This window comes from Ranitomeya variabilis, chromosome 7 (assembly GCF_051348905.1).
Source record: "Ranitomeya variabilis isolate aRanVar5 chromosome 7, aRanVar5.hap1, whole genome shotgun sequence".
In the NCBI taxonomy this organism is placed as follows: Eukaryota; Metazoa; Chordata; class Amphibia; order Anura; family Dendrobatidae; genus Ranitomeya; species Ranitomeya variabilis.
Genome location: NC_135238.1, coordinates 93585234 through 93606009, shown reverse-complemented (window position 1 = coordinate 93606009; position 20776 = coordinate 93585234). Strand labels below are relative to the sequence as shown.

At 43.5% G+C, this 20776-nt stretch overlaps 1 protein-coding gene across 1 annotated transcript in view; it reads left to right on the top strand.

Annotated features, from left to right (window-relative positions):
• Positions 1 to 20776, top strand: part of ANKAR (ankyrin and armadillo repeat containing) — an 898322-nt gene that overhangs the window by 151176 nt on the left and 726370 nt on the right. Inside the window, exons 3-4 of the mRNA XM_077275585.1 lie at positions 7627 to 8061; positions 11250 to 11413. Coding sequence (XP_077131700.1) covers positions 7627 to 8061; positions 11250 to 11413 — 599 coding nt within the window. The remainder of the gene's footprint in view (positions 1 to 7626; positions 8062 to 11249; positions 11414 to 20776) is intronic.

Sequence of the window (20776 nt, the reverse complement as noted above, 5' to 3'; positions counted from 1 at the left end):
AAAATCCAAACACGGGCGTAATCCGCCATCTTTCTTCACGAAGAAGAACCCTGCTGCCACCGGCGAGGATGACGGCCTGATGTGCCCTTTGCTCAAGCTTTCAGCAATGTAATCTTTTAACGCTTGTCTCTCCGGACCGGAGATGTTGAACATCCTTGCTTTAGGCAATTTGGCCCCTGGTTTAAACCTGATAGAACAGTCATAGGGACGATGTGGCGGCAACTCTGAACAACCCTTCTCAGAGAACACATCCACAAAATCCAGAAGTGACTCCGGAACGCTTGAAGTCACCGCAGCCACACATGTGGCCAGGCAATTCTCCTGGCAGAACTCGCTCCACTGAATTATGTCCTGAGTTTTCCAGTCAATTACCGGGTTGTGCATAGACAACCAAGGAAAACCCAAAACCACCTGAGCAGGAAGATTCCTGAGCACCTTACAAGTAACCCGCTTGGAATGTAGAACCCCAATGTGGAGTTTCACCTCAGCCACAAATTCATTAATCTCCCCCTGAGAAAGAGGAGCTGCATTGATGGTGACCACGCGGATAGGATGAGACAGTTTTTCAATCCTAAAACCTGCTGTGCGCGCAAACTCCTCATGAATGAGATTTGTGGCTGAACCACTATCCACAAAAACAGTAATTGGCAGCTCACTGCCAGCGATAAAAACCTTAGCAGGGAGCATGCATTGAGAAACCACCATGGAGGATATACATAAGCTCAGATTGGTCTCCTGTTGGGAATTCCGTTCTCGGGCTCCCTCCTGTGGTCATGAATGGTACTTTGTTGATTTCTGTTCGTGGGCTCCCTCTGGTGGCTTTGAGTGATACTGCTGGTCTTTAGCTGGGCTCCAGCTGCCTCGTTTTCTGCTGTGCTGCTGCCTATTTAACTCCACTTAGATCTTTACTTGTTGCCAGCTGTCGTATTCAGTATTGGTTCAGATCTCTCTGGGACTTCTCGTGTGACCTGTCTCCTCTTGGAGAAGCTAAGTTCATGCTAGTTCATTTTTGCTCACTGCTTTTGGAAAATGTTTCTCAGTATATGTTAAGTTCAGTCCAGCTTGCTTATATGCTATTTTCTTGCTAGCTGGAAGCTCTGGGGAGCAGAGTTGCTCCCTCACATCGTGAGTCGGTGTGAGGGTCTTTAGTATTCTCTGCGTGGATATTTTTGTAGTATTTTATACTGACCGCACAGTTCCCTTGCTATCTTCTTACTATTTAGTACTAGTGGGCCTCCTATGCTAAAACCTGTTTTCATTCCTATGTTTGTATTTTCCTCTGAACTCACCGTCATTATTTGTGGGGGCTGACTTTACTTTTGGGGAAATTTCTCTGAGGCAAGTGAGGCTTTTGTTTCTCTCTAGGGGTAGCTAGTTCTCAGGCTGTGAAGAGGCGTCTAGGGAGAGTTAGGTACGCTCCACGGCTGCCTATAGTGTGTGTGATAGGATCAGGGTTGCGGTCAGTAAAGTTTCCACGTCCCCAGAGCTTGTCCTATATTTCTGGTTTACCTATCAGGTCACCTCAAGTGTTTCTAACCACTAGGTCCATAACAGTCTCCTCCACACCCTCTGAGCTTAGAAGCTTAGTCAGCAAAGGACACATGTTAATAAAATGACCAATTTTACCACAGTAAAAACAGGCTCCCTGCTTCCTGATCTCTGGGGCTCGACGCTTTACATGTGACACCCCTGCGATTTGCATAGACTCCGTAAGACCTGCAGCAACCTCACGTGAACCTAAACCTTCACCCACAGGCGGTGTCTCATGCTCCCCCTGACGCAGACGGCGATCAATGCGGACAACCAGGCTCATAGTGGAATCTAGAGAAGCAGGAGTCTCGTACATGAGAAGGGCTTGTTTAACCCTTCAAGAAACCCCATGAATAAACTGACTCCGCAATGCTGTATCATTCCATTGGGTATCGATCGCCCAGCGGCTTAATTCAGAACAGTAATCCTCTGCTACTTGCTCCCCCTGGCAAATGGAGCGTATCTTAGATTCTGCCAGTGCCATTCTGTCAGGTTCATCGTAGATTTTCCCAAGAGAAGAAAAAAAACTCTCTACAGAGTCAAATGCAGCAGAATCAGATGGCAAAGAAAACGCCCATGCTTGGGGATCCCCGCTTAACAATGACAACACCAGGCCCACACGCTGAGCCTCATTACCCGAGGAGATCGGGCGCATACAGAAATATAGTTTGCAAGCTTCACGAAAAGAAACAAATTTACTGCGTTCCCCAGCAAATTTTTCAGGCAAAGGAAATTTAGGCTCAGCAACTCTTTCTGTTGCTCTAGCTTGCACATTAGATACTGCTAGTCCCTGTTGCTGTACTGCCCCCCTCAACTCCGTTGCTGGGGAACGCAGTAAATTTGTTTCTTTTCGTGAAGCTTGCAAACTATATTTCCGTATGCGCCCGATATCTTCAGGTAATGAGGATCAGCGTGTGGGCCTGGTGTTGTTATTGTTGAGTGGGGATCCCCAAGCATGGGCGTTTTCTTTGCCATCTGATTTTGCTGCATTTGACTCTGTGGAGAGTTTATTTTTCCTGTCTTGGGAAAATCTACGATGAACCTGACAGAATGGCTCTAGCAGAATCTAAGATACGCTCTATTCGCCAGGGGGAGCGAGTAGCAGAGGATTACTGTTCTGAATTTCGTCGCTGGGCGATCGATACACAATGGAATGATCCAGCATTGCGGAGTCAGTTTATACATGGGAGTTCTGGAAGGGTTAAAAAAGCCCTTCTGATGTACGAGACTCCTGCTTCTCTAGATTCTGCCATGAGTCTGGTTGTCCGCATTGATCGCCGTTTGCGTCAGGGAGAGCATGTGACACCGCCTATGGGAGAGGGTTTAGGTTCACGTGAGGTTGCTGCAGGTGAGCCCACGGAACCTAGACAACTCCTTCCTATATTTGTATTTATTTTGCCCTGCACATTTATAGTGTATTCCTGAGTGACTGCGGCGTGGTGTATATTTTCCTTTATCCTTGTCTGTGCTAACTGTGGGGATTGGTGAATAACATCTTCACTGGGTGGTGGGCAGTGGTTTCAGCCTAGGGCTGAGCTCAGGAGACAGGGTGAGGTTCGAGGCCTGGACATGCACACCATCAGTGTAAACTCCAGGTAGAGGGTCAGTCAGGATTTCCCTAGTCTGAGGGAAACTGCAGGGGCCTGGGTTATTAGCTCTCGCTCACCTAGTCTCTCCCTGACACACTGTAACAGTAGCTCCAAAAATAAAATATAGTGCTAAAATATAGAAGTGTCCCCATTGTGGCTCCCATAAAGTAATAAGGTTCCCTATCCTGGCCCCCACATGGTATAACGCACCCAATTCCAGGCTTCATATAGTATAATGTCCCTCTCTGTGACCTACATACAGTATAATGCCTTCTATTTCTGGCCCTTGGAGAGTACAATGTCCATTATTCTGGCCCCCACATATTATACTGTCTTGACATCACCTGTTGCTGCTGGCCTCTAATAGGCCAGTGGCATGTATTAGTATTGTGAGGCAGGAAGCCAGTGGCTCTGATCTGCAGAAGCTTTTAACTCAATGTGTGTTAGTCATACATTTAGCTGAAAACAGCAGGCCCCCCTCCGCCTGTGATCATCATCCTTCTGCCAAGACGCTGCAACTAGATACACAATTACTTTGTTTAATGAAAAAGAAAATTCCCCAGATGAGTGGAGTTTTCATGGGAACCAAATTCTCCCCATCAGTAGCCAACCTAGTCATGGCCTGCTACTTATTTGGAGAGGAAAAAGCATCTGATATACCGTTATTCTTATCTTATTTAAATTATAACTAATTTTAATCTACTGTTTACTAGCTGTTCGGACAGACATTCTATTATGTTCCAAATTTATGATTAAAGGGTGACCATGACCTTCCCATCAGTAGTAAAACATAGAGGAAAACAACTTCGGGCAATAAAATCTTACATGCCCAGAGTTTCAATAAACCACATACTATTAAGGTCATTTCAGTTGGAGAATTAACCAGGGCTTAAAGCAACTGTAATAACCGTTTTATTTCAGGAAGAAACTACAATTACAAATCATAGATTAAAAAATAGAAATTGTCCCTCCTGGTCCCTAGCTCATGTTGCCAATATTGTGGGCTCAAAATCAGGAAATACCATATTCAATAAAACCACTAACATTAATAAATCAAATGTGGACAAAACTGTTCTCAATAAAAAGGGCCGTATTTGGCGTTCCTGCTGCCCTAAGCACTTTAAGTGGTCACGCCCCCTAGTTCTCAGTCAGACAAAAGATATCTGCACACAGTGTTTTATTTCTGGCAGATTCTCTCTATAACCCACCTGAAAAAGTGCTAAATATATGCTAAAAAGAACTCCTACACTGGACTGTAAATACGACTGCAGTTCATATGTTCAATCTTTTGATTTTTTTAACCACTTCAGGTTTCCTAAGACATGAAACGGTTAAAAGTAGTGAGTAGTCCATTCAAAAAATAAAGAAAAACTGTTGGCTAAAAGATGTCGGAAAAGACAACAAAAAAGCAAAAAAAACCTTCTGTACAAAATGACGGCTATGTGTCCTGAAGTGTCTTCTGTCTGAAAAACTAAAAGGATTCGCAGAAGTCTAAAAGAATTCATGTGCCCATACCCTTCAAATAGTCGTTAATATCCCTATACACAGACTAAACTTGGCTAAACCCGCACATATGTTTTACCATGGTCGTAATACTACTCACACAGCACAGGGTGAGGTTGAAATATTGTGGCAATACTTTATTGCAAATAAACAGGCAAATAACACATAGAACAATCCCAGCAAAATACCCAAGATGGTGCAAAATTACAGAGTCTCACCCTTCCACTGACTTGGCGGAATCAGAGTAGCTGTGACTTCAGAGCTTCCAGGGCTAACTACCTCCACTTGTAGCACGCACAGAGAGGAGGTAACAACAAGCTTAGGAAGCAGACAGTCCATTGAAATACAAGACAACATGGCTTCTCCGAACATCTCAATCGAGCCAGGTGACTGGTGGGTCCCAATTCTGACTTTCCCAAGCACATCCATGAGGCTCAGGTGACTGGTGGGTCCCAATTCTGACTTTCCCAAGCACATCCATGAGGCTCAGGTGACCGGTGGGTCCAAATCCTGACTACCCCAAATGTATCCATGGATTCACTGATGTTTAATGGAGCAGATCTGTTTTCTTTCAGCCGGGGCCGTGGTCCCCTAAGCTGGCATCCTGTAGAATGTCAAATCTGTGCCACTCGTGATAGAGCCATTATCTGGGCTCTATCCTGTAGAGTGTTCCTGGCTGTGGTTTTGTAAAGAGGCTCTGGTTCTCTGAATCTCTGGATCTTTGGCTGTTACAGAGGCATATCCCTCCATGGAGCAGCAGTATAGTTGGGAGGTTAAGCAGGAATTGTAGTCATGAGATAGCCACAGGTCAGTACACAGTAGCAGCAGTAAAATCTTGAGGATAAGCAGTAGATGGAAAGAAGCTAGACTAAAGGCTTGGAGCTCAATAATCTCACAAGGAAGGAAGTGCAGTGTCAACTTTAAGAAGGGTATTCAATCAGGAGATCACAGGGTTGAGCAAATCAGGAACTTGGGGTGGAGACAATCAGGAACAACACAGGTACAAGTATCTGATTTAGCAAGGAACTGTCCAGCGAGCTGAATAGCTCAGAGTGAAGAGCTGTTGCCTGGTGCATAAGAGCTGCTGGGTTCGTATCCTGACAGTATGCCTCACCTATGATCTGCTGGATCCCTCTATATGACTTGCTGGTTGTGGACCACGGGAAGGTGTCTACAAACACCAGTTCCCTGCAGCTCCCCTGGATCCACCAGGCTGAGTAGTATCCCACTGCTGCCACCAAAAAGGTGAGAGACAGGTGCTCTAGACCGAAACTGCATGAACAAGGGCTCATCCCACCAAATTCCCGCTCTCCCTTTACCGTGGGCATAATACTACTCAGACAACACAGGGTGAAAGTAAAATGTGTGGCAATACTTTATTGAATCACAAATCAGGCAAATAATACATGGGTCAGTCCCACCAAAATACCCAAGATGGTGCAAAATTACAAAGTCTCACCCTTCATCTGACTCTTTGGATGAGGGCCGGCTACCCCCCACCTGAGGGGAGGTAATGACAAGCTTTTGAAGCTGTCAGGAAAGTTCTGTGTCAAATATGACCCCAAGACATGGAGCGTGCTGCTTGGGAGTAATGGTTGCACAACCCAAGGAAATTGCAAAGTCGGGCATAGGTCGGTTAGCAGAGGAATGAAACACGAGGAGTTCAGTTTTGGAGAGATTCAGTTTCAGATAGAGGGAGGACATTATGCTAGAGACAGCAGACAAATAATCCCTAGTATTTTGTATTAGGCTTCTTTTACACTTGCCGTGGTTTTTCGTCCCATTTTTTGCGGCCCCGATAGATTTCTATGGGGCCGCAAAAATGGGCTGCAATAATTCCACGGAGCGCTGCATGCCTTATGGCCATGAGGGCCGTATTTACAGCCGTGAAAAAATATCGAGCCTGCTCGATATTTTTTACGGCTTACGGACACAGTCTCCATTGAAAATCAATGGGGCTGCAAAAACAGTAATGTAGCTTTTCATACATAAGTAGTTGGAAATGTAGAGCCTGGACAATTCCTATGGCTATGGTCACACGCTGAGGCCGCAGTGCCAAAGTACCAAATGCTGTGATTATTTATAAATCATGGTAAAAATATTGTGTTTATACCGCAATTGTGGCACTAACAGTGCTCTGCAGCTGGATCATGAGAGTGTACCCTAAGGGCTCATTCCCACTTGTGATGCAATCGGACGAGTGCAATCTGATAAAAAATTGAATTGCACTCATCTGAATCTTAAACTATGGCAGCTCACAACTGCGATTATTTTCTCATACCGATTCGGCGTGCAAAAACAATTGCAGCATGATGTGATTGCACCCAAGAATCGGATCACACTCACCCATATAAGTCTATGGGTGCACGTGAAACATCGCCTTCACTCAGATATCATCATCTGTGCTCTGATCCTCTCAAGTCAGAGCATCGAAGCGCAGAACACTGACACTCAGCTTCCACTCGCAGCACAGCAGGAGCCGAGTGTCATTAGCATATCACATCCGATACTCTTGCATGAGAGACTCATCGGATGTCACATACTAATGGGACCCCGGCTTAAAAGATCAGTTACTCTAATTTTATAATTGAAGGATTGTCCAGGTTTGAGCCAAAAGTCTGCATTTACTCAATGTCATTGCTGAGTACAGTGATATTTCTGGTGAGATAGGGAACTCACGTGATCACATATATGATTTGCAGACTTGTCACATGCCTCATGCAGTGTCTCACAATTCACCTCTATTGAGAGAAGCTGAACATGCTAGTTGGCACGTGACTAAGTATTCAAATCACATACATTTGGTCATGTGAAAACCCGCTCTCACTGGGAATACCACGGAATTGTGACAACATGCACTGCCCGTTGTCAAGAGTTGGCAGTCTGCAGACACATAGAGGGAATGCAGATTTTTGTCCCAAACCTGGACAACCCCTTTAATTACAGATTTCAACACATTTGTAACATTTACAAACTAATGCCCTATGATTTTTTTCTCTATCAGGTCTGGTTGATATTGAAAGTGAAGCAGAATTTGAGGGTATATACTCCAATGCAAATAATTTCGACCCAACATATGAACCAAATGAAGAAGAAAGAAACCTGTTTATGCGTTATGCAGATAATATCACAATAGCAATGACTTGCTTCACCCTTGAAGTGCAACAGTATGATAACTTGTTTGTCTACGATTCATCTTATGACTTATCAAATGTGATAAAACTAACAGAGGAGAAAATGGACCTCATAACATACCAGTGTCTTCAGCAGAGGTTAGCGATGCATCAGAGGCTTGTAAAAGAAAACATTGAGAAAAAAGCTGAAATCAAACGAAATATAAGATATCTCAAGCTCATCAGCTTTCTTGTACCTTTTTTATTGGGATTGAAAAAAAAGTTGAAAGTCCCAGATTTGAGTTGTCTTCTGCATCCATTTTCCGGTAAGTGAATGTGTGTATGCTACATATCAAGAACTCCTATAATGTTACAGTAAAAACAGTATGTACACACTGCAGGGATTCACTATCACAGGTAGGTAGACCTTAGGCAGCATTCACACAGGCAATGTGGTTTTGGTCCAAACATGCAGTTTTATTGCTTTCACAGGTTGCCCATCACCAAAACAAAACCTAAATCCATAGCCTTGTCCAGAGGCTAGCTAAACAGAACAGACCCTGGCTACTCATACACGGCTGAGCTAACCCCAGACCCCAGCTCGGTCAAAGAAAACAGCTATTGTCCATAGCAACCGTTGATTTTTGCTGTTCTCTACACATGGCCTGTGCAGACTCCTCTCAGAGAGATATTTTGGCCTGTCTTTAGGTTCAAGACACCTCCAGTCTGCTCAGCTAGCAGACTGACTTAGATGAAAAACTACTGAAATTTTTTTTTTTTAAATGCCTCAAAAAAGCATTAAGGCCTCAATCACTTGTCTGTGTTCAAACACGCACATAGAATCATAGAATGGTAGAGTTGGAAGGACCTCCTGGGTCATCGTGTCCAACCCCCTGCTCAAAGCAGGATTCACTAAATCATCCCAGACAGATGTCTGTCCAGCCTCTGTTTGAAAATTTCCATGGAAGGAGAACTCTCCACCTCTCGTGGCAGCCTGTTCCATTCATTGATCACCCTCACTGTCAAAAAGTTTTTTCTAATATGTAATCTGTATCTCCTCCCATTCAGTTTCATCCCATTGCTTCTAGTCTTTCCTTGTGCAAATGAGAATAAAGATGATCCTTCTACAATGTGACAGCCCTTGAGATATTTGTAGACAGCTATTAAGTCTCCTTTCAGTCTTCTTTTTTGCCAGCTAAACATTCCCAAATCCTGTAACCGTTCCTCATAGTACATGGTTTGTAGACTGGTCACCATTCTGGTTGCTCTTCTTTGAACTTGCTCCAGTTTGTTGAAATCTTTTTTTAAAAAATGATAGTGTAATCCGTGCTTTGGATCTGTGTGTCATCAGTATTTGGCCCGTATGTCTGTTTTTACCATCAGTGTCATCAGTATTTGGTTCATATGTCTGTTTTTACCATCAGTGTCATCAGTATTTGGTCTATATGTTGGTTTTTACCATCAGTGATAACAAACCTTCTCCTATCCTATGCAGTGTTAAGCACAGGAATGGAACATGGATGAATGACCTCAGGTACATACTTTCAGGCTTTTGAGCCTCTTTTAACACTAGAAGTCCCAGAGAGGGTCATTTAACATTTCTACCTTTGGAACCCAGAGATGGGTGGAATGACCTGAAGGATTTTAGCTAACATCCTCTAATCACCGTCTTTTGACCGGCCATTACTGTCGCACCACAGGAGGTTGTTGTTTCCATTGAGTTTAGCCATTTAGTTTCTAGTTAGTTCTATTCAGTTTATCTTAAAGGTACCGTTACACTAAACGACTTACCAACGATCACGACCAGCGATGCGATCGTTGGTAAGTCGTTGTGTGGTCGCTGGGGAGCTGTCACACAGACAGCTCTCTCCAGCGACCAACGATCAGGGGAACGACTTCGGCATCGTTGAAACTGTCTTCAACGATGCCGAAGTCCCCCTGCAGCACCCGGGTAACCAGGGTAAACATCGGGTTACTAAGCGCAGGGCCGCACTTAGTAACCCGATATTTACCCTGGTTACCATTGTAAAAGTAAAAAAAAAAACACTACATACTCACCTTCTGATGTCTGTCACGTCCCCCGCCGGCGGCTTCCCTGCACTGAATGTGTCAGCGCCGGCCGGACGTAAAGCAGAGCACAGCGGTAACGTCACCACTGTGCTCTGCTTTACGGCTGGCCGGCGCTGACACATTCAGTGCAGGGAAGCCGCCGGCGGGGGACGTGACAGACATCAGAAGGTGAGTATGTAGTGGTTTTTTTTTACTTTTACAATGGTAACCAGGGTAAATATCGGGTTACTAAGCGCGGCCCTGCGCTTAGTAACCCGATATTTACCCTGGTTACAAGTGAACACATCGCTGGATCGGTGTCACACACACCGATCCAGCAATGACAGCGGGTGATCAGCGTCGAAATAAAGTTCTGGACTTCTAGCTCCGACCAGCGATATCACAGCAGGATCCAGATCGCTGCTGCGTGTCAAACACAACGAGATCGCTATCCAGGACGCTGCAACGTCACGGATCGTCGTCGTTCTCGCTGTAAAGTCGCTGAGTGTGACGGTACCTTTAGGGTCATTTGACCCTCTTTCAGGACTTTAGGGGGGAGCTCGAAATTTCTGGGACTTCTAGTGTTAAATGCTTCTGACTTTCAGAGCTTCCGAGCATTTAAAAAAAGTCACGTGCATTCTTCAATCGTTTTCCGCTAGGAAAACAATACAAGTCTATGGGAGGGCTAAAAAGACATACAGAAGACATTGAGCATTTTTACTTCAAAAACTACTAGTGATTTCTTGTTATCAAAAACAAAACAGTAAAAAGCCATTAAAAGGACACCCAAACAACAACGAAGAGAAAATAATAAAAAGTACCGTACTATAAAAAAAAATGTTGAAAAAGCACAGAGTGTTAGTAAACTTACACTAAACTCTGCCTTTTTTCATAATTGGAATGGTTGGGACACAAATTTGAATAAATTCCTAATTCCTCAAGCACTTTTAGACAATTTTTTTTTTACATAAAACTGCTTTAAATGTTGTAATTTTTGGCATTTTTAGACCAGTCCGATACAGCTTTGGCAGCTTTTGAAACTGTGTGTGGTCAAGTGCTAAACAAATTCAGCAAAAGTGGTAGAACAATAATGTAAGTTAGCCCCGACTATATTTCTGCTTCTGGCTCATAGCAGTTGAAAGATACAAAAAGGCACGAGCATTTCGTAATGAATTTGTCACATCTTAGCCATCAGATTGTCCATCCTGACTGGCGTCTGAAATGTCAGCCTTGGTGAATCTGCTCTAATGGTTTCTTTTTTAGCCAGACTGCATTTACACATTTGGAACAGCCTTATTTTTTATTGAATATGCTTTATTTTTTAGAAGAAAAAGTAAAAAAGCACACCCTATCTTATAAACTATGAGGGATGAAGAATTCAATGCACATATGGTTTTAGAACTTAATATATATATAGTAATATATATATATTGCAGCAAGTTTTTTTTTTCAATTTATTTTGCAGATGATAAAGTAAAGACTGAACGTGAATTACCACCACTCATGCTCGGAGAAAATTATAAATGCCAACATTTCCAGCATTTACCAAATAAATATTTTAATTTACATGGAGGAATAGAATTTGACTTAGGAACACCATTTCTTCAAAATGTCCAAGACAGCATTAAGGTATGAGAAAGTAATTAATAATGCATCTAATTTAATATATTACATACTCAACATATGCAGCTCAGATAATTTATTAGTATAAACTCTAAATCTTAAACAAACAAAAAAGATAGCCAAATTAGTTGGCTGCCATAAGCAAAGCTTGGGCCTATTCTCCATAAATGAAGTATACATGGTTTTCCCAATTACCTACGCATGACTAGATGAACAACGGACACACATAGCAGTATATTTGCATATAATTTTATATAAATTGTTTGCATTGCTTCTACCAGTCTACTATCTGCATTGTTTCTACCATATGTACCATCTACCATTTCAAGCAGGCCTTCACAACATTTAGCCTGTGGGCTGCATGCGGCTGGCAAAGGGGTCTGCTGCGGTCTGTGGAGCCGTTCAGGAGACACCGCTTCCTTCTTCCTATATTCAAATGTATTCATATCTTTCAGTAGTGAATACATTTGTGTGGCACCCCTGGAGTTCGGGTACCACAGTAGTGCTGCCTTCCTCTCGGGGAGGGTAGTGCTACGCCTGGAGACAAGAGGGATCTCTTTGGCAGGTTATCCCACACACAACACATTCTAACTCCAGGCCAGGAGGGGAAGCTCAAAACCCTGTTTTAGGGGAGCTTCCCTGAGATATATAGATCTTGGTCTGGAGGAGGAGTCTGAGAGAGTCTGATGGTGAAGAGAGACAGGAAAGGAGCAGAGGAGAGATTGAGGGCTCAAGGAGGCTACGATTGGGCCCCCTATGAGCCAGAGTGCAGAAACCGGGCACCGGGAACCTGAAATTGTGGATAACTGTAAGGTCCACAGCAGAACTGGAGGGCATAGGACTATACATAAACTGCCCATACAACACCAGGGTACAACACCAAGGTACAGCAGCAGTTAGAGCTTGGAGCCACACTGTCAGAGACCCCAAGAAAATGTCTCAAGCTGCCTACTGTATAAGTACTGTCCCAGGGCAGGAGAGAAAAGGGGTAACTTGCCAGCAAACTACAGGGAGCAAGGGACCAGGAAAGAAGTGCATAGTGGAAGGCTCCCAACCTGACCTGCCAAGGGGATTATTTCCGGGCTGCCTGGACTCCTACTGTACCTGTTGCCGGTACCCTGGACTGTGGCCTGCTACCACCAGTAAACCAGGTAAAGACTGCAACCCTGTGTCTCCCATTATTTACCGGCAACACATCATCCCTGCCATACACCTTGGGAGACCTGGGGACCCTGCTTCACCTGTGGGAAGTGTCACCATATTGCTGCCACAACATCACCCCAGAGGACCCCGTTAAGCAACGTCGGTCCCTATTGACCGAGAACCACAGGTGGCATCACGAAAATAGACTTTCGCAATTCCCTTAAAAGACCTTTCCCCTTTGAGTCCCAGGGCCACGGACCGGGTCGCAGCCACCGTGACATCCCCTTTAAGTGCGACCGGACCCGGTATTGAGTATTTCCATTGCCCTGGTGGGCAACTCATTTGAACACAGTCGTGCCCGGACAGGGGCAGAACAGAGGAGCGCTCATCATCCCCTGCCCAGACATGCAACCAACATGATAAGGTCAATATGTTACTGACCTCAGCACACTGCTGCTGGCGCTGGGCTGAAGAGGTGGCAAGGATGTGGCGATGTGGCAGCAGTAAGCTATCACAAATGTAAATTCAAAGGGATGTCTGGTAAAAAATAAGTTATCATCAATCCCTAAGATAGTTGATAACTTATTGATTGGTGCGGGTCAGACTGCTAGAAAGGACCTGCACTGATCAGCAGAATAGTACATTTTTATTTGTTAGAATTTAGCAGTATAGCGCATGCTATGCAAGCCTACAACCTGCAGTAACCACCGATCGACCAAACCGCTGCATGACCAGCTCTACCCTCACCTACTGTATCCTCACCCATCCCTTGTAGATTGTGAACCTTCGCGGGCAGGGTCCTCTCTCCTACTGTACCTATTATGACTTGTATTGTTCAAGATTATTGTACTTGTTTTTATTATGTATACCCCTCCTCACTTGTAAAGCGCCATGGAATAAATGGCGCTATAACAATAAATAATAATAATAATGCTTATTCTCCACTCCATTCATTCCCTATAGGTCTTCTGAGCATATAGAATAGCCATAGAGTATAAATGGAGAGATGTTCAGGTATCAGACCAGGAATAAATATACCCTGTCTTGGATAAGAGTTTCCTGTTCTGACGATTGGTGCTGTTCTCAGTGGTCAGATCCCCACCAATCAATAAGTTATCACTTATCCTGTAGATGGGTGGTAATCTTTCACTGGAAAACTCTTTAACGACTGTCAATACACATTAAAACGGCTTTTGCTAAGGTACTTATTCCCTCAGAATTAAGGGAATAGCACTGCCGAATGGCTGCGATTCCTTCGGGTGTCCATTGTACACGACAGCTGACAACCTGCAGTATCAGACCCAACCAGTTTTGCAACCGTTCTGGGCAGATAAACCCTTTAAATACCACTGTCGATCGCAATCGCGGTATTTAAGTTGTTACATCTTTAGTAACCATAGAGCAATGAGAATTGCAGGTGCCAATGGTTACCATGGTACCCTGAGGTCTTGTGATGATCCCATGGTACGGTGGCCTGTGAGAGCCAGCAATAGGCCGGAGTCACACTAGCGTATAATATGGACGAGTGCTATGTGGGAAAACATTGCATAGCACTCAGACCAATGTTAATCTATGGGGAAGCTCACATCACCGTTTTTTTTCTCTGGCTTATTCTACATGCGGTGTCGTTTGAAAAGCCAGTAATTCATGTGTGGTGTACAGTAAAATCACACTGACAGGTTTGAATAGAAAAGATAGAATAGAAATATACAGCGCAGGGAAGAGCGAGGCTAAGTGCCAGAATTGGCGCATCTTAGAGATGCGCCTTTTCTGGGGCGACTGAGTGCTGATGTTTTCAGCCAGGGGGTGCAATATCCATGTTCCCTTCCTAGGCTATTAATATCAGCCTGCAGCTGTCTGCAGAGCCTTTGCTGGTTATTCATTCTAGGGGGACTCCACATCATTTTGTTCCCCTACTTTAATAGCCAATAAAGGCTAAGTATACAGCTGTGAGCTGATGTTAATAGCCTGGAAAGCTCCATGGGTATTACCCCCTTCCCACGCTATAAACATCTGCCCCCAATCGCTGGTTTTCCCTCTGCTGGTTGTGAAAAATGCACAGGAGTCCACACCCTTTTTTTCTGCTAAATAATCTTTTATTAAATACATGTCCAGTAATTTGCAAACACACTGTACTAATTGTATTTGTCACTGATATCTATATATCTACCTATCCTATATGTATTTACTGTATGTAATACATTTCTTCTATCCTGTCGGCTCCTGCAGTGACTTTACAGAAGCCGGCAGATGAATTACAGGCTTTTCTTCTATCTTTCTGTGAAATATAAATACATATATATATATATATATATATATATATATATATATATATATATATATATATATATATATATATGTGTGTGCTTGTATGTATGTATGTATATATAAACTGCTCAAAAAAAAGTGAACACTAAAATACCACATCCTAGATATCACTGAATTAAATATTTCAGTTGCAAATCTTTATTCATTACATAGTGTAATGTGTTGAGAACAATAAAACATAAAAATGATCAATGTAAATCAAAATTAATATCCCATGGAGGTCTGGAATTGGAATGATACTCCAAATCAAAGTGGAAAATCAAATTACAGGCTGATCCAACTTCAGCATAAATGCCTCAAGACAAGGAAATGATGTTCAGTTGTGTGTGTGGCCCCCACATGCCTGTATGACCTCCCTACAACACCTGGGCATGCTCCTGATGAGGCAGCAGATGGTCTCCTGAGGGATCTCCTCCCAGACCTGGATTAAAGCATCCACCAACTCCTGGACAGTCTGTGGTGCAACGTGACATTGGTTGATGATGCGAGACATGATGTCCCAGATGTGTTCAATCGGATTCAGGTCTGGAGAACAGGCACGTCAGTCCATAGCTTCAATGCCTTCATCTTTCAGGAACTGCTGACACACTTCAGCCACATGAGGTCTGGCATTGTGCTGCATTAGGAGGAACCCAGGGCCAACCACACCAGCATATGGTCTCACAAGGGGTCTGAGGATCTCATCTCAGTACCTACTGGTAGTCAGGCTACCTCTGGAGAGCACATGGAGGGCTGTGTGGCCCTCCAAAGAAATGACACCCCACACCATCACTGACCCACTGCCAAATCGGTCATGCTGAAGGATTTTTCAGGCAGCAGCTCGCTCTCCACGGAGTTTCCAGACTCTGTCACATCTGTCACATGTGCTTCGTGTGAACCTGCTTTCATCTGTGAAGAGCACAGGGCGCCAGTGGTGAATTTGCCAATCCTGATGTTCTGTGGCAAATGCCAATCATCCTGCACGGTGTTGGGCTGTGAGCACAACCCCCATCTGTGGATGTTGGGCACTCAGACCATCCTCATGGAGTCGGTTTCTAACCGTTTGTGCAGACACATGCACATTTGTGGCCTACTGGAGGTAATTTTGCAGGGCTCTGGCAGTGTTCCTCCTTGCACAAAGGCTGAGGTAGCGGTCCTGCTGCTGAGTTGTTGCCCTCCTATGGCCCCCTCCGCGTTTCCTGGTGTACTGGCCTGTCTCCTGGTAACGCCTCCAGCCTCTGCACACTCCGCTGCCAGACACAGCAAACCTTCTTGCCACAGCTCGCATTGATGTGCCATCTTGGATAAACTGCACTACCTGAGCCACTTGTGTGGGTTGTAGAGTCTGTCTCATGCTACCCATAGTGTGAAAGCACAACCAACATTCAAAAGTGACCAAAACATCCGCCAGAAAGCATTGGTACTGAGATATGGTCTGTGGTCCCCACCTGCAGAACCACTCCTTTATTGAGTGTGTCTTGATAATTGCCAATAATTTCCATCTGTCTTCTATTCCATTTGCACAACAGCATGCGAAATTGATTGTCAAACAGTGTTGCTTCCTAAGTGGACAGTTTGATTTCACAGAAGTTTGATTTACTTGAAGCTATATTCTGTTGTTTAAGTGTTCCCTTTATTTTTTGAGCAGTGTGTGTATATGTATATAATATATACCGTATTTTTCAGCGTATAAGACGGCTGGGCGTATAAGACGACCCCCAACTTTTCCTTTTAAAATATAGACTTTGGGATATACTCACCGTATAAGTCGGGGGTCATCTTATACGCTGGGTGTCTTCTTATACGGCTTGTGCGGAGCTCTGAGGTCACCGCATATGGTGCAGGGAGCGGTCCCGGATGGGTGCCAGGGTCTTGAGGAGAGGAGAGTATCCTTCAGTCCCTGGGATCCATATTCATGTAAAAAAAGAATAAAAATAAAAAATAGGGATATACTTGCCTTTCGACTGCCCCCGGAGTTGTCCCGGCTCTCCACAGTGCATGTGGCGGCTTCTGTTCCCAAGGATGCATTGCGCGAAGGACCTTTGTGACGTCACAGTCGTGTGATCGCGATGTCACCTCATGTCCTTCGCGCAAAGCATCCCTGTGAACAGAAGCCACCGCATGCGCCGCTGAGAGCCCAGAGAACTTCGGGGGCCATCGGAAGGTAAGTATATCCCTATTTTTTATTTTTATTCTTTTTTCTACATGAATATGGATCCCAGGGCCTGAAGGAGAGTCTCCTCCAGACCCTGGGAACCATCCGGGACCGCTCCCTGCACCATATGCGGCGACCTCAGAGCTCCGCACATGCTGTACCCGGCGTATAAGATGACCCCCAACTTTTGAGAAGATTTTAAGGGGTTAAAAAGCCGTCTTATACGCCGGAAAATATGGTATATAAAATTGTGTTTATTTTTTTTCTATCTATTCTATTCTAACGTGTGTGATTATACTGTATGCAGCAGATCATTTGCCGGCTTTTAATCTATCTATCTATCTGATATATATATATATACCATACGAAGAACACTCGTGCGACTCTAGGCCGAGAGAATTGGACCAATTTTTAATACGTTAAGTGTGACGCCAGCCATAAGCTGAGTCTCACAGGCACCAGTCAGTGAGTCACTGACAGACTGATGCACTGCTGTACAGCAGTGTATGAGACAAGTGATCAAACTGAAAATTATACGTGTCCCACAGTATAAAAGTGAAAAAGTAAAATAAAACATGTAAAAAACTAAAAAAAAAAACATAAAGAGACCACACAAATCACAAAAATCCATTTAGCCATTCAAAATGCAACATTAATGATGAAACAAAATAAACAAAAAAAAAAGTACACATAATTGTTATTGCCGCGTCCAGAACGACCTCCTCCATAAAGCTGGTACGTTATGTATTGCGTTTGGCAAACACCGTAAAGAATAATTTAAAAAATGGCACTTATTCTTCATACTGAATCACAAACATGTGAGTAAAAGCGATCATAAAGTCATATGTAAAAAAAAATGGTACAAATCAAGATGCCAAACTCTCCCACAAAAAACAATCCCTAATATGTCTCATTTGGCAAAAAAAGGTACAGCTCTCAGAATATGTTGATGCAAAACAAATTCATTTTGCTAAAATATTGTTTAGTGTGTAAAAATAGCAAAGCATAAAAATAATAAATCTGGTACCGCTGTAATCGTACCGACCTGACGAACAAATCGGTCTTATGACTTATACCACACGATGAACGGCGCAAACAAAATAAAATAAAAACAATAACGGAGTTGCTGGATTTGATTAATTCTGTGTCTGAAAAATCTGAATAAAAAGCAATCACAAAATATAATGTACCCCAAAATGGTACAATAAAAAACCTCCAACGCGTCCCGCAAAAAATGAGCTGTGGTACAGCTCTGTTTGCCAAAAAAGAAAAAAGTTATAGCTCTCAGAATATGTCGACAAAAAAACTACTTTTTACAAAAAAAGGATAGCACCAAAATCTAAAAAAACGTAACACTATAAATCTGGTATTGCTGTAATTGCACCAATCCAAATAATAAATCCACCTGATCACTTAAACCGCACAGCGAACCGCGCAAAAATAAAAATAACAACTGCTCTTGTACTGCTGTCATTTTGTTCATTCTACCTCCCAAAAATCTGAAAAAGGCTCTGCTCACATTTATCCTGTGCTGTTCGCTGAGCACTTATGTGGGGTTTAGGCTAATTTCACACTAGCGTCGGACGACGCACGACGAATTGCGTCGTTGTGACGTACCGACGCTAGCAGTGAATGCGCCGCACAACGGGGGCAGCGGATGCTGTTTTTCATCGCATCCGCTGCCCCATTGTGAGGTGCGGGGAGTAGGGGGCGGAGAAAAGACGGGAACGACGCACCAAAAAACGTTAGAAGCAACGTTTTTTGGTGGCGACGGTCCTACGCAACCGTCGCACGACGGTTGCGACGTGTGGCAATGCGGCGCACTGCGTCACTAATGCAAGTCAATGGAGAAAAAACACATCCTGCAAGCACTTTTGCAGGATGCGTTTTTTCTACAAAACGACGCATAGCGACGTGCAGTGCACGACGCTAGTGTGAAAGTAGCCTTACATGTACATTCTCCAAAATTGCGATTCAGACAAAACCCCAGATGGAACCACTCCCTTATGAGGCAGATGTAGTCACTTTGGACTAGTCTTTTCCGACAGTGTCCCATCATTTTAAACATCTTTTTAGCGCTCAAGTGTGGGTGACCACAGATCTATGCACACCTAAAAATGTGGAAACCACCGGAGCAGATGCCAAAAGGAGTACAAAGTTTCTCCATCTGCCTCATTATGGTGGGTAGTTCTGTCAGGGGTTTTGTCTGAATCATATTTTTGTGGGATTTACATTGAAACCCCGACAAAAGTGCTCAGTGTAGAACACAAGAATGTGATCCATCCTTATTCTGAAAGTGATAAAAAAAATATTATGTACACTAAAATGTTACTGATAAAAACCCTAATTTATGCCGCACAAAACTTGCCCCCCACTCAGGTCCATCATCTGTCACTGGAACTATAGGCGGTTCCCACGTTACTGCCAGAACAAAGTCTCTGGAAAAGCAACGTGGCTCCCACCCCCTCAAATAAAATCCAGTGAATTCTGCGCTCCCAAAACCAAAGTCCCCCCTCTTTCTTTGCCCCACTGTGTCTTATCCATAAAAAGCAGCCACATATTTGGAATCATGGTAATGGAGAGAATTCACTTAATTTACGCTTGCGTATCGCTAGAAGCACAAGCTGAGCTCAGTGTATGGGGGTGCTACAATATATGGAGGCTCTACATTGTAAGGGGACACAATGTATGGGTACTAGACTGGCAAATTTGCAATTCGCCAGAAAAAAAAAGCCTGGTGTGGATGTTACAAAATAGTCACTGCCTCAATAGCTAAATTAATTGAGCAGTGTAGTTTCCACAAAGGGGTCCCTTTTGTTTTTTTTCCTGCTGTTCTGGCAGCTTTGCTCTTCCTCAAATGTCGCTCTCAAACTACTGTATTTTAGCAAAATCTGTGCCCCAAAAACCAAATAGCGCATCTTACTTCACAGCCCTGACATGTGACCTAACAGTAATTTCTGACAACATATGCGGCAGCACTGGATTCAGAAGAAATTACGCAAGAAATTGTGGGGTCTAGTTTCACCTATTAACCCTTGTGTATCAGACAAATTTGAAGCAAATTCAAAAATTACATTTTTTTACCACTAAAATATCATATTTCCACGTCTCAATGTTATAGAATTCTGTGAGGCACATATTGGTTCAAAATACTAACTACACCTCTAGATGAATTCCTTCAGGGGTCTAGTTTTTAAAATGGGGTTACTTGTGGCTGGTTATGCTGTCAAATGCGACATAATTCACAATCTATCCCAGGTAAATAGCGCTCTCTCCTTTTCTAGCCCTGCCATGTGCCCCAGCAGAAGTTTTTGACCACACATAGGGCATAGTTGCATTTGGGACAAATTACAAAACAAATTATTTCTCCTATTATCTATTGTGAAAATTACAAATTTGGGGGTAAAGCAACATTTTTGTGAAAAAAAATTAAAATTTTCAATATGACGACCTAATGTTATCAAATTCTGTGTACTAGCTGTGGGTTCAAAACACTCAATATACCCCTGGATAAAATTCTTAAGGGGTGTATTTTCCAAAATGGGGTCACGTGTTTTTTTTTCACTCTTTAGGCACATCTCCAAATGCAACATGAAGCCCACAGACCATTCCATTAAACAGTGGTTTTCCTCCACATATTGGGTATCTGCGTACTCAGGAGAAATTGCACAACAAATTATATGATCTATTTTCTCTTGTTCCTCGTGTGAATATAAAAATATTGTGGCTTTATTTTTGTGGGTATATCTGATTTGCATTTTCAC